The sequence below is a fragment of the Eucalyptus grandis genome, chromosome 11 (assembly GCF_016545825.1).
Source record: "Eucalyptus grandis isolate ANBG69807.140 chromosome 11, ASM1654582v1, whole genome shotgun sequence".
In the NCBI taxonomy this organism is placed as follows: Eukaryota; Viridiplantae; Streptophyta; class Magnoliopsida; order Myrtales; family Myrtaceae; genus Eucalyptus; species Eucalyptus grandis.
In genome coordinates this window covers 43139794-43150903 of record NC_052622.1, presented here as the reverse complement: position 1 = coordinate 43150903, position 11110 = coordinate 43139794, and the positions used below count along the sequence as shown (strand labels likewise).

General features: G+C 38.2%; 2 protein-coding genes and 1 pseudogene across 2 annotated transcripts; 1 reads left to right on the top strand and 2 right to left on the bottom strand.

Moving 5' to 3' along the window:
- On the top strand, window positions 1–4168 carry LOC120289951 (annotated as a pseudogene).
- Window positions 4169–4573: 405 nt separating this feature from the next.
- Window positions 4574–11110, bottom strand: LOC104425881 (CDT1-like protein a, chloroplastic). The gene is made up of 7 exons (XM_010038728.3): window positions 10787–11110; window positions 10551–10676; window positions 10008–10233; window positions 8329–9072; window positions 7541–7736; window positions 7358–7448; window positions 4574–6731 (listed from the first exon to the last, which is right to left on the bottom strand). Exons 1-7 carry the CDS (start codon window positions 10906–10908, stop codon window positions 6677–6679), a joined length of 1560 nt encoding a protein of 519 aa, XP_010037030.2. The 5' UTR covers window positions 10909–11110; the 3' UTR covers window positions 4574–6676.
- Window positions 4811–5422, bottom strand: LOC104431531 (kunitz trypsin inhibitor 5-like). Its single transcript, XM_010044147.3, has one exon. It carries the CDS (start codon window positions 5420–5422, stop codon window positions 4811–4813), a length of 612 nt encoding a protein of 203 aa, XP_010042449.3.

The following is an 11110-nucleotide window of genomic DNA, read 5'->3' as shown; positions in this document are numbered from 1 at the left end:
ATGATCAATAAGCTGAAGGATGTTGGCCACGTTTTGATTGATGAGCAACAAGTACAAGCAGTGATCCGTTCCTTACTTCAAAGTGGGGAGCATTTGAAGGTGCACCTGACCCACAATGAGAACATTAAAACTTTTGAAGATGCAATGCATCACCTTGAGCTAGAAAATGACCGTCTCCTAGCGATTAAGCCGAAAACTGATATTTATTATGCTGGTTCTTGCTCACAAAGGGCTTTGAGTTCTAGGTGCAAGCGTTTTGATTCATTTTAAAGGTGGAAAGGCAAAGAAGCAAGCTTTTCATGCAAGAAACTAAAGGTTTATCAACATAAAAGAGGAAAGCGTCGTCATGTGAAAAGAATATCAAGGGTGAAGTGTTACAACTATTGCAATAATGGTCACTATGCTTACCACTGTAGCAAGCCAAAGAAAGTAAACATTCCTTATATTCTTGAGAGCTTTGCTTATGTATTAAGTTCTATATTTTTAACTGGATCTAATCATTTGCAACCTATAGATTCCGTAGCAACAGATCATGTAGCAAATGATAGAGAAGTCTTCATAGAATTTCGATGAGTACCTATTGAAACAAAATGAATCTATGTATGGAGCAACTTGAAAGCTAAAGGGATTAGCACCTGCCAATTAAAGATGCTTGGTGGATGCATTTTATTCTTACATGATGTATTATATACTCCGAAAATTCATCGGAACTTAGTGTCCATTTTAGTATCAGTTCAACTTGGTTTTAATTTGAATTGCCATAATAGTGGTGTAGACTTATATTTAGGTACAAGTTGCTATGATTGTGGTTATATTCTAGATGCTTTTATTGTGTTGGATATCGATTACACTAATGTCAATGTTTGTTATTCCATCTTAATGTTTTCTAATTCATATGATAATGATGTGTATATATATATGGCATACTAGACTTGGTCATATTGGCCAATTATGAATAAATAGACTAGCCAAAGAGAGCTTATTGGGCAATATTAAAGAAATTGATTTGCCCATATACGAGCATTGCCTAGCAGGGCAAACGATGAGGAAACTATTTAGAAAATGAATAATAGTTTAATTCCCTTTGCATTTAATCCATTCTGATATCTATGGTCCAATGAAAGTGAGACAATGCATGAGGCTATATATTTCATCACATTTGTAAATAATTGTACTTGATTCAGACATATCTATTTAATTTCTCATAAATCTAAAACATTAAGTTGTTTTAAGAAGTTTATGAGTTTGGTAGAAAATCAATTAAATAAGATAATAAAAGTACAAAGATTCGATTGAGGTTGAGAATACCTATATGATGAGTTCAAAACTTTATGTGATAAATCATAGACTGTCCAAAGACTTCATAGGAGAAGGAACGAATGCAATGTATTCCTTATGCTGGTGTTATTTGAAACTTAATATACGCTATGATATGCATAATACCTAACATATGTTTTGTAGTTGAAACGGTACGTAGGTACCAATCAAATCCAAATCAAACATGTTGGATATCCGTCAAAAGAATACTAAGGTATTTGAAGAAAACTCAAGAAAATGGATCTACGGCTAGAAGGCTATCAGATATTGATTGGGGAGGTAATTTAGATGAAGGGAAATCTACCTTTTAATTTTTTTTATTTTTTTTTAGTGAATAATGACATCATATCTTAGAGCTGTAAGAAACAAATATGTACGGCCTTATCCACAATAAAAGTCGAATTCATGGCATTATCAATAGTTATACAAGAGAATATTTGGTTTAAAAGATTTTTGGATCATTTAGATATTGTTAAAAATTGTACAAACTCATTGTTGGTTAAATATGATACCCAAACAACAATAGCATATACCAAAAATCCAAAATATCATAGCAAGACCAAACATATAAATATCAAATATAACTTTGTCAATGATATGGTTGCACGAAAAAATGTAAACTTGCAGTATATATCTACATATAGAATAATAGCAAATCCTATTACGAAATCAATACCTAGAGATATTTTCTATAGTTATGTAAAATCTCTAAGACTACATAGAGGCTAATATACTGAATATGATAATTTTCCTAAGTGTTCACATTTAATGAAATTATCTTTCATTATTAGTGCCTATAAGTTTTTGTTTGATATTTATGCATCTTAATGCTTAGTGCATTATAAAATTAAGAAAGTATATCGAACAAATAAGATATTAGCCTATTCACATAGGTAATCGTCTCTATTTATTGTATGATAAATAGATATAAGACAATTTTTAAGCTTATTATATAGGTGATAATTGAGAGCTCAAGTTTAAAATATATGTATATCACCTTAACTGAGTGTTAAGATGAGAACATAATATTTACTATATTCGAAAGTAAAATAATCCACATATTTTATTTTATCTGTTTTTAATACCAAAAGCGAGTTATGATGGATTCTTCGAATGAGTAGATATATGAAATCAAATTAAACATTAGGTATGTCTTAATATCTATCTATACAGTATTGAAAGTGGAGACATACATTCCATAGAATAGGAGCTAATACTGTAATATGCATTTCATATTACGTATGCATGACATGATCAATAAGAGTGATAAAAATTTTGATTTCAACTTTTACGCCATATGAGATTCTTGAGAAAAAATAGTTCATCAATTAAATGCTCTCATAAGTCTTACTTGTTCTCAAGATTTCTACTCAATGTTTGCTACCTTAGAATGTTGTCAATTATCATGAATTGATTCAATTTAATGGGACATTTCCAGAAAAGTAAGTTGAATTGAAAATGAGAGTTTCAAAGAAAGAGAAAAATCGAGTTTGAAATATCATATTTAATTTTGTATTCACTAGTCAATCAATTATAATTAGTTTGAGATAATCATAATTGTAAATACAATATATCATAATTAAAAAGAGATCAAGAGAGATAGAAATGTAATAGATTGATCTAAGATATTACATACTATATCTACTCAAAAATGTTATGTCTATTTTGAACTACTATTTATTTCTAACAGATGTATAGCAATGAACTCTCGAAATATACTTGGTTGCACGAATTATTTGTTGGTATGAACATTATAGAGTGGAGAAGAGAGAATTATGTTCAGCCCACTATGTATGAGTGGGAGATAATAGGTTTTTTTATAAAATGATGTTAGGCCAAATTCAGCTCATAAGAGAGAGGACAATTATTTTTATGTAAAATAAACCGTTGTATAAAAAAGAACATTGAAAGTAAAAACAAAACGTACATTCTTCAAATTTTCGCTACCGATGAATTCTCTCTCAAGAAAGGAATTCAAAGGCTTCAAATGATCTCTCTTGACACTGCAATAAAATTTAATCCGTGGAAAATAAGGTACGCCCATCTTGGTGATGTGTCTTATGATTGGTGTTACGAGTATCTTCAGGCCCATTTCCGCATTTATGTTTTATTATTCAATAGTTGAAGTATTTGTTTTTTTAAGGAATCCGTTTCCGTCAATAGTGAAAGCTAAAATGTTGCAGTGAAACTGGAGCCGAAGTTGTCGGGACGGTGAAGGGCAAGCTGAGATTGGGGGCGAAAATTGTGCAAGGAGGAGGGAGAGAGGATATTCAGGTGTTCGGGATGGAGGAAGGAGAGGAGTTCCTCAAGGCCTCGCAGTGCTACTTGTCAACCTCTGCTGGTCCAATCGCTGGCCTCCTCTTCATCTCTACCAAGAAGGTTTGACAGATCCATAAACTTCCCTTCCCCTGATGGCAAGCTAGTTCGATCACCTTACAAGGTACTCCGGAAACGCAAATCAAGCAGATAGTTTCTCCTTTTCGGGGGTTGAAAAAATTGTCACGGAAAAGTGGGTTGCACTTATGTATAGGAATACCTTTCATTTTGCAATCTGTGTGGAAATTCTATTGAAAGTGAAAAAGAAAAAAACTCCAACACCCACTCTGAAGAACATAAAGTACGAAATGAATTGATGAATGACATGTGCGATTGTTGTAATCTTCGCAGGTTCTGATACCGACAGAGAAGATAAAGCGAGCGAACCGGAGCGAGAACGTGAACAATCCAGCGCAGAATTTACATAGAAATACTCAAGGAAGACGACTACGAGTTCTGGTTCATGGGGTTCTCGAGGTACGAGAAGGCCTTCAAGAATCTTGAGAAGGCGATGACACTAGCTAATCGGATGTAAACGAAGGCAAAAGAGATGATCTTGTTCAACTCTAGTGAAATTAGGGGACTTCTCCGTGCTATGTCGTGTATTCCGAATGCAGGGCATGGGAAGAACGCCTCGCAGCAGAATAATCCAATTTTGTGTTATCAGCACCAAGCACTTTTCGATGGGTAAACATATGCGACTATCCTCTGGTATCCAAAATATATTCAAATCGAACGCGGTGCAATTAATGTTGTTTCTTGAATTATTAAAAAAGCAAGCATGTTAGAATTTATGGTGACAAGGAAAGAAACCTATTTTAACTCGAGAGATTTATTTATTTCTCTTAAAAGCACGTGAAAGCGTAAAGTATGCAAGAAATAACGGGTGCAAATTACTTGACATGTGCTTTCACTAGCAGTCAAGCAATTGAAACAATTGTAAGATATGCATATGTAAATTCACTCAAATATAATTTATAATTTCTTCTTTTGAGGGATGGAATTTTCAGCTCACAGGCTTCTTATTAGAAATTTATTTGACATGCTATTACAAAGATCACGTTTACATAAAATAGGTTCCAGTACGGATTTATTTAGCATTTAAGAATTCCTTCCCTTTGCGTGTTGCCCATATTATGCCTCGCATAATCTGCATGCACTCTGGGCTACGCGCGCCTCATGCCTTCCTGAACTTGACCCTGAACGGCTCGTCGCTCAAGGCCAGACGCCGCGTCGAACCATCCACATAAATCCCGACGTCCCGACATATCACCCTGCAAGTGTCGCACACCGTGGGACAGAACCGGAAATTGTAATCCTCGTCCACCTTCTCGATCTTGAACCAGTTGCTTACGGTCTCGCGTCCCGGGTTCCCCAGGACCCCGCCGCTCTCGACGAAGTACTGCTTCACCTCCTCATCGAAGGCGGCGAGCCTCCACACCGTGGACTGCACACAGATCGTCGCCGCATCGAACCAGACGTTGAGATCAGTTGAAAGGCGGATGGTGCTGTCGCCATCCACAGGAGAGAACTTGGCAGGGAGGCCATCGGAGAGCTCCTGCTGTTCCTGGACGACCGCGAGTGGGCAGTTGCCACTCCTCGAGGCGCCCAGAGTGAGGCCGCCGCCTCGGCCGCGGAGGACCGGGAGGATGTGGTAGTTGACGCCAGTCTGGAGCTCGTGGCCATCAGTGTCGAGGACAGGGGATGATGCTGCATTGGAGGGTTTGGGGGAGAAGGAGAGGAGGAGGAGGGAGAGGAGGAGGAGGGAGAGTGGGGTTTTCATGTCCATGGTGTGATAGTGATCGATTTGTGCAGAGAAAGGTTGGTGAGTCGATCTATTTATATGAAAAAAAAAAGAGATGTGGAGGCGTGAAATGTCAAAATGGGGATAGGATTTGGAAGAACAGATGGGGGCGAGGCGGGTGAGAATACAGAACGATGGCGTGTTTTGACTTTCACCCATGGTATGGTATTCAAAACTCACCACGAATGATACGTTGGGGATAAGAGGACGACTTGCTACGCATTGAGAGTCGGGGTTGATCGGTTCTTGGAGGCCGGACTAATCTTATGGACGGGAAGGACAAGTTCAAGATAATTTGCGAAAAGATCAACATCCCTTATCGTCTATAAAGATATCTCGTCCTTGGCCGTACACGATGGACCTTTCCCGATTCAAACGTGCTCCGGTCAAACAAATGACAAATCCTCGACATCACGTGGGGACTTGCCACATTGAGAGGATGAGAACATGGTTCACCGCTGGATTTACTACGTCACGTACACCAAATTCTAAGGACTTCAAGGAAAGGCGGAGGTGGGAAAGAGCAAACTTATCCGCAGCATCGTGCGTACACACAAGCTGGACAATTTCGCCTCTTGTGATCCGATCTTGAGCTGTCATTCGGCTGTTAGGTACATCGGGACGCAGATTGGAGTAGAAAAAAAACCGAATGGACTTGTTCTTATGTCTGATCAGTGTCACACAAAGGAGTCTATCGCATTTAGGCTTACGTGGATATTGATCTGGATCACAGATTCACAACCCACAATCAAACTAAAATGTCAAGATTGAAAACGAGATTGAAAACACCATCTTCTTGATAGTGTTTAAAATTTTGTAACCCCTCAAAGGATTTGGAAGGTAACCAGTAAATGTGATGGTAGCTGATAGTGGTCACTTGTCTTCTGCTTATTAAAGCCGTTCGAACATAAAATTTGGCGTAAAAAACTATTTATACTAGAATGCACAATAAGGAAATATTTATATGATTGGAGTGTGGAAATGAGAAAACGTATAGTTGCAATGAAGAAGAATGAAGAATGTATATGGATCGAGTACATGTAATTAGGGAATTTGTTGCTTCTGTTAAAAAGTAGGTGGTAATCAGGGAAGTCTGTTGCATCTGTTAAACAGTACAACCTTGAGTATATATTGGAGATGCAAGCAATGTCAACTGAACCTCATGGCACTTTCTCCTCCTAGTCTAATTTGCAACAAAACGAAATACCTGCTGTAAGTTGCAGTAGCTTCCCAACATTGTCAACTGCTAATGAGCCTTGACGTAATTGACTCAAGGCTTGTCCCCTCCCTAATGCTGCAGGTGACGAAAAGAAAGATGAGTTTCATGACGTGGCCACAGCATTGCAGCAAAAGAAATGACATGAAAGTACGATGTAAGTGTAGATTCACGAGAATCCAGTATCAGCAACAAAGGTTTAAAAAGTCTCAGTGATGCATATGCAAAAGAAGATAATATTTTCATAGGGATAATAGTGATAGATAAATCTCATCAATGACCTCAAGCAGTCCCAGAGAAGAACTCTTCTTCTGAAAAATGAATTGCTTGATTAGCTGAGGAAAATCTGAAGAGAGCTTTATGAAAAGCAAAGTCTTTGTAGAAAGTCCGAAAGTATTAGCTAAATCAGAGATAAAAATCTATCAGCAAATATTGTCCCAGCTTCATTTTCAACACTAAAGAGATCCCACAAACAATCCCATGCTCTTTCTAACTTTGAAAAAGTTTTCTCTATATCTATCCTCACAACTCCATAAAAAGAGAATACAAGTCAGATTGGGTCATGCACGTAAACAACTTGATAAATTTGAAATTGCACTTTCTCATGTTTCTTCTGCCAAGTATAAACCCAAAAAACTCTGTATATTCAGAGCGAACAAATAATACTTTTATGCTGGAATTACAGGAAAGAATTTGGGTTTTACCTATATATAATATCTCCGCTATGTGTTGATCTTCGGCAGAACCAATCAGGAAACAATTTCCCAAGAAAATCGATCTGCTCTTCAACCTCCTCTGTAGATAGGATATTGCAATCATCAAAACTGAAGTTTGATATGATAAATTTTGATATAAAGTAATTACAGAGCTAAACCGCATTTACATACTTCTCTCAAGAACTTCAAAGTTATTCATTATTATCTTGTGCACGAGCTCCTCCCTTGTGATTGAAGAGCAGCCAACCGACTGGAAAACATAATTTACTGTGGCAGCAATTCCATTCAAGTGAGAAAGGTCCTGGCACATTCTTAAACTTCTATTGGCCGAAATTTGATCCTTGGAAAGATGGCCTCTCTCATTCTCCTGTGACAGTAAATGTCAACAAGCATGAGTTGTCTCTAAGAGAAGTGTGCACGAGTAAAAATAATGTCACCCGCAAAAATGCAAAATGAGCACATAACTATCCCCAAAAACATAATGGAAGGTCTAGAAAAGTAGCATAGATCCTGCTCATGTAATTAACTCCTAACGCAATTCTGTGTTAAAATAATATCAAACATTAACTTCACATTTATGTTCTTTTGATGCAGATTTATTTATTTATTCAAAAGGTCATAATGCTTTGCTAAGATTCAACTAATAAAAAGAAGACAACTTCTTTTCAATCCAAGCAAACAATTCTCAAGAAGCTTCATCATCATTGACCAGCTTTTTATCTTATTATAAACCAGTGCTTTGAGGGGCATCATGTCAGCTGTCCTAAATTTTCAACTTCTACTCTGGGAAAAGGGGAAAAAGGAAAAGCTGATTTAATTTTATCAATAATGTCATATGACGTAATGCAAGTACACAGAAAGGACACAAATCTGCAGCCTAGACAAAAATTAGACTTGGCCCCAATGCTGTGTCTACAAAGAACTGAGAGTGAAGCAAACTATGTAACTGTGTTACGTACCTGATGCAATCCTGCTGCTTCTCCTGAGAGATTCTTTTCTTCCACAAGTTTCAGAGAGCATGGGCTGAAATCATGGACATGCTTGCAAGTCTCTGATCTATCCATGGAACTTCTATCACCTTTCGGGGAAGAGAAGTCCAAAGACCTTTTTGCAGGCTTCTCACATGACTGACATTGTTTTCTACTCATTGATTTAATATTGTTGTCACAATCAGATATTGATCTCTTTGGGGTCATCTGTGCCGGAGTGTCAATCATTAAATTTCCAGAAGATGGGGAAAACCTGACTGCAGGACTTTCCTTGTCGATAGGGTCAACAGATGAGCATGGATAAGGCGATTCAACAGAGGGAACAATGAAGTTGGACCTACCACAACCGGAAGAAGCTTCTTCCTCTTCCTCCGTACTGATATTGTGGTTGATCTCACCGATAGGTTCAGGGCATACGACATTTAAGTGTCCCTCTTGTCTACCTTGCAATTCCTGATTGGTAGGATTGGTGCATGAGGAAGAAGAGAAGGTAACTGGAGATGCTAAAAGTTGAGTTTTCTCTGATACAACCAACTTCTGAGAAAAGTGTCTGCTGAAAGACTCAGGTAAACCAGATGCCTCTGACAATATCACACCATCAGCAACTGTTGACTGATGTTGGAACACAGAATCTCCAAGAGTATCTTCATCGTCGGTGATCTGATTGCTTTGGTGAAAAGGCCCAGGTAACATGGCCTCTGGAACAACAGAAGCCTGGTGGAGGATACAACACAATGGACGGGTGAATGACCAAATGTTCAAAACTCCATTTATTTTACCAGAAGTTGAATGAGCACATAAAATTCAATCCCAGACAAATCCACACAGTACACTCATCCTGACACACTGATGCAGGAGCATAATCCTATTTTAGTAGTTTTAAGTGATTTTCTTCTTTATTTAGTCTTTTCTAATATAATTTTAGGGTTGTAAGTGGTCACATTGATGGTCATGTGAATATTATGTTCAATCATTGAGATTATAAGTAGTTATTTTAGATCAAGAAATTATATCACCTCACGTCTTTAACCCTAATAATAAAAGGTCTTTAAGTCTCTTCATCATTAATTTTGCCTCATTCAAAATAAACTCTATTTTAACCCTGTATTGTTCCTTTTGCTATTTTTTACTTCTCCGACTACATCAAACTGGTATGAGAGCACTTTTTTAGGGTTTTCCTTACATCACATATGACATTGTATAATCTGGCATAAAAGCAATCTTTTTACAAGAAAAAGGAACCTTTTACACAAATGCTGATGAAGTTGAAGTTTTATTTCGAACCAATAATGACTCAAATAAGGAGTTTACAGAAGTATTTTGTTTGTTTTACCATCTTATTTGATCAAGTCAACCCATTTTCCTTAGTAGAGTGGGAAGAATATATAATCAGGTCAACCAATTGATTTATGGTATGAGCTAGTGTGAGCTAAAGCTTTATTGCTCTCTCAAAATCTCAAACCTATAACTGCAGCATGATTTGAGGACTTCAGTTCAAACGATATGGAACTTTACTTCTCATTCCCAACCGTTCAATAGAGCAAAACCACTATCAATTTGTTAAAAGCTTGTCCCATTCCATTTGTCAAATATTCAGATGCTTTTTACAATGATCTTAAACAAAAATTACTGGAATAGGACAGTAGTACCTCCGGATGGTCAGCGAAATAATCAACAAGCCTCAACACGAAAAGTTCCCGCAGTGCCATGAAGCCAGATTGTTCATGACGCGTCTCTATGGCATCAAGTTGCACTGTGATTTTCACATCAGGCCTCATGCATGAAGTTTTCTTATCATAAATAAGGAGCTTCTCTATCTGTATGACTTCAGGAAGTACATATTTAATCTGTGCAAGATGGCTGTATAGAAATTTTCTGAAAGAGAGGGAGAGAGGACACTGTCAGCAACTAAAGAAAATGTGCACTGAGAAGATCCCAAATGATAGTTGCCATGAAAATCTCACATGTTCATCAAATTTCTCCTCTTTCTGACCGGAAAGAAAAGGAACCATATAAGGGACCACAGAATACACTACACTAAAATCATCAACATCAAGTAGACAAGATAACATGCTCGGCCCATTTAGAACTTCAACTGCAACGGCCTCAGCGGGACGAAAACCTCTTTCTAACGCGGGTGAAGGTAATACATTGCTTAAGCGAGGTACCGCAAGGAGGCTCCAAGCGATTACCTTTTCGCAAGAACTTCCACCTGAGCACTGACATTCCAAAACGTGGGAGGCTTCTTGCACAGATTAAGCAGCCTCAGCGAGCAGGTCATGTGATTAAAAACCTCCGCAATCTCCTCGTACCTTGACCTATTAGAAACATCACCATCATCCTCAATACACCCAAAAAAAAAAAAAAAAAAAAAGAACACGACTACATCCTCGACAGAAAAAGCAAAAAGCACCGTCTAGGTCCTTACTCATCCGCGACCTCAGTCTCGGTTCGCAGAGGCTCGCCGATCTTCCGAGGCGTCCTTAACGCGAACGCCGGTCCTTCCGAGCTCGTCGCCTTTCCGCTCGCCTCGCATTTCTTCCGATCCATCGTCGAACGGCGATCGGTCGTCGAACGGCGATCGGACGGAACCGAAGCTGATCGGAAGCAGGAAAAATGATCGCGAATTCCGGAATCTGCGGAAGATCGAAGCGAGGAGGACCTGCCTGATCGGGAGAAACCCTAGGTTCCGCCTGATCCGAGTGAAGAGAAACAGAGAGACTGAAGTCGGGCAGAGGAAGAGAGGGAAAAA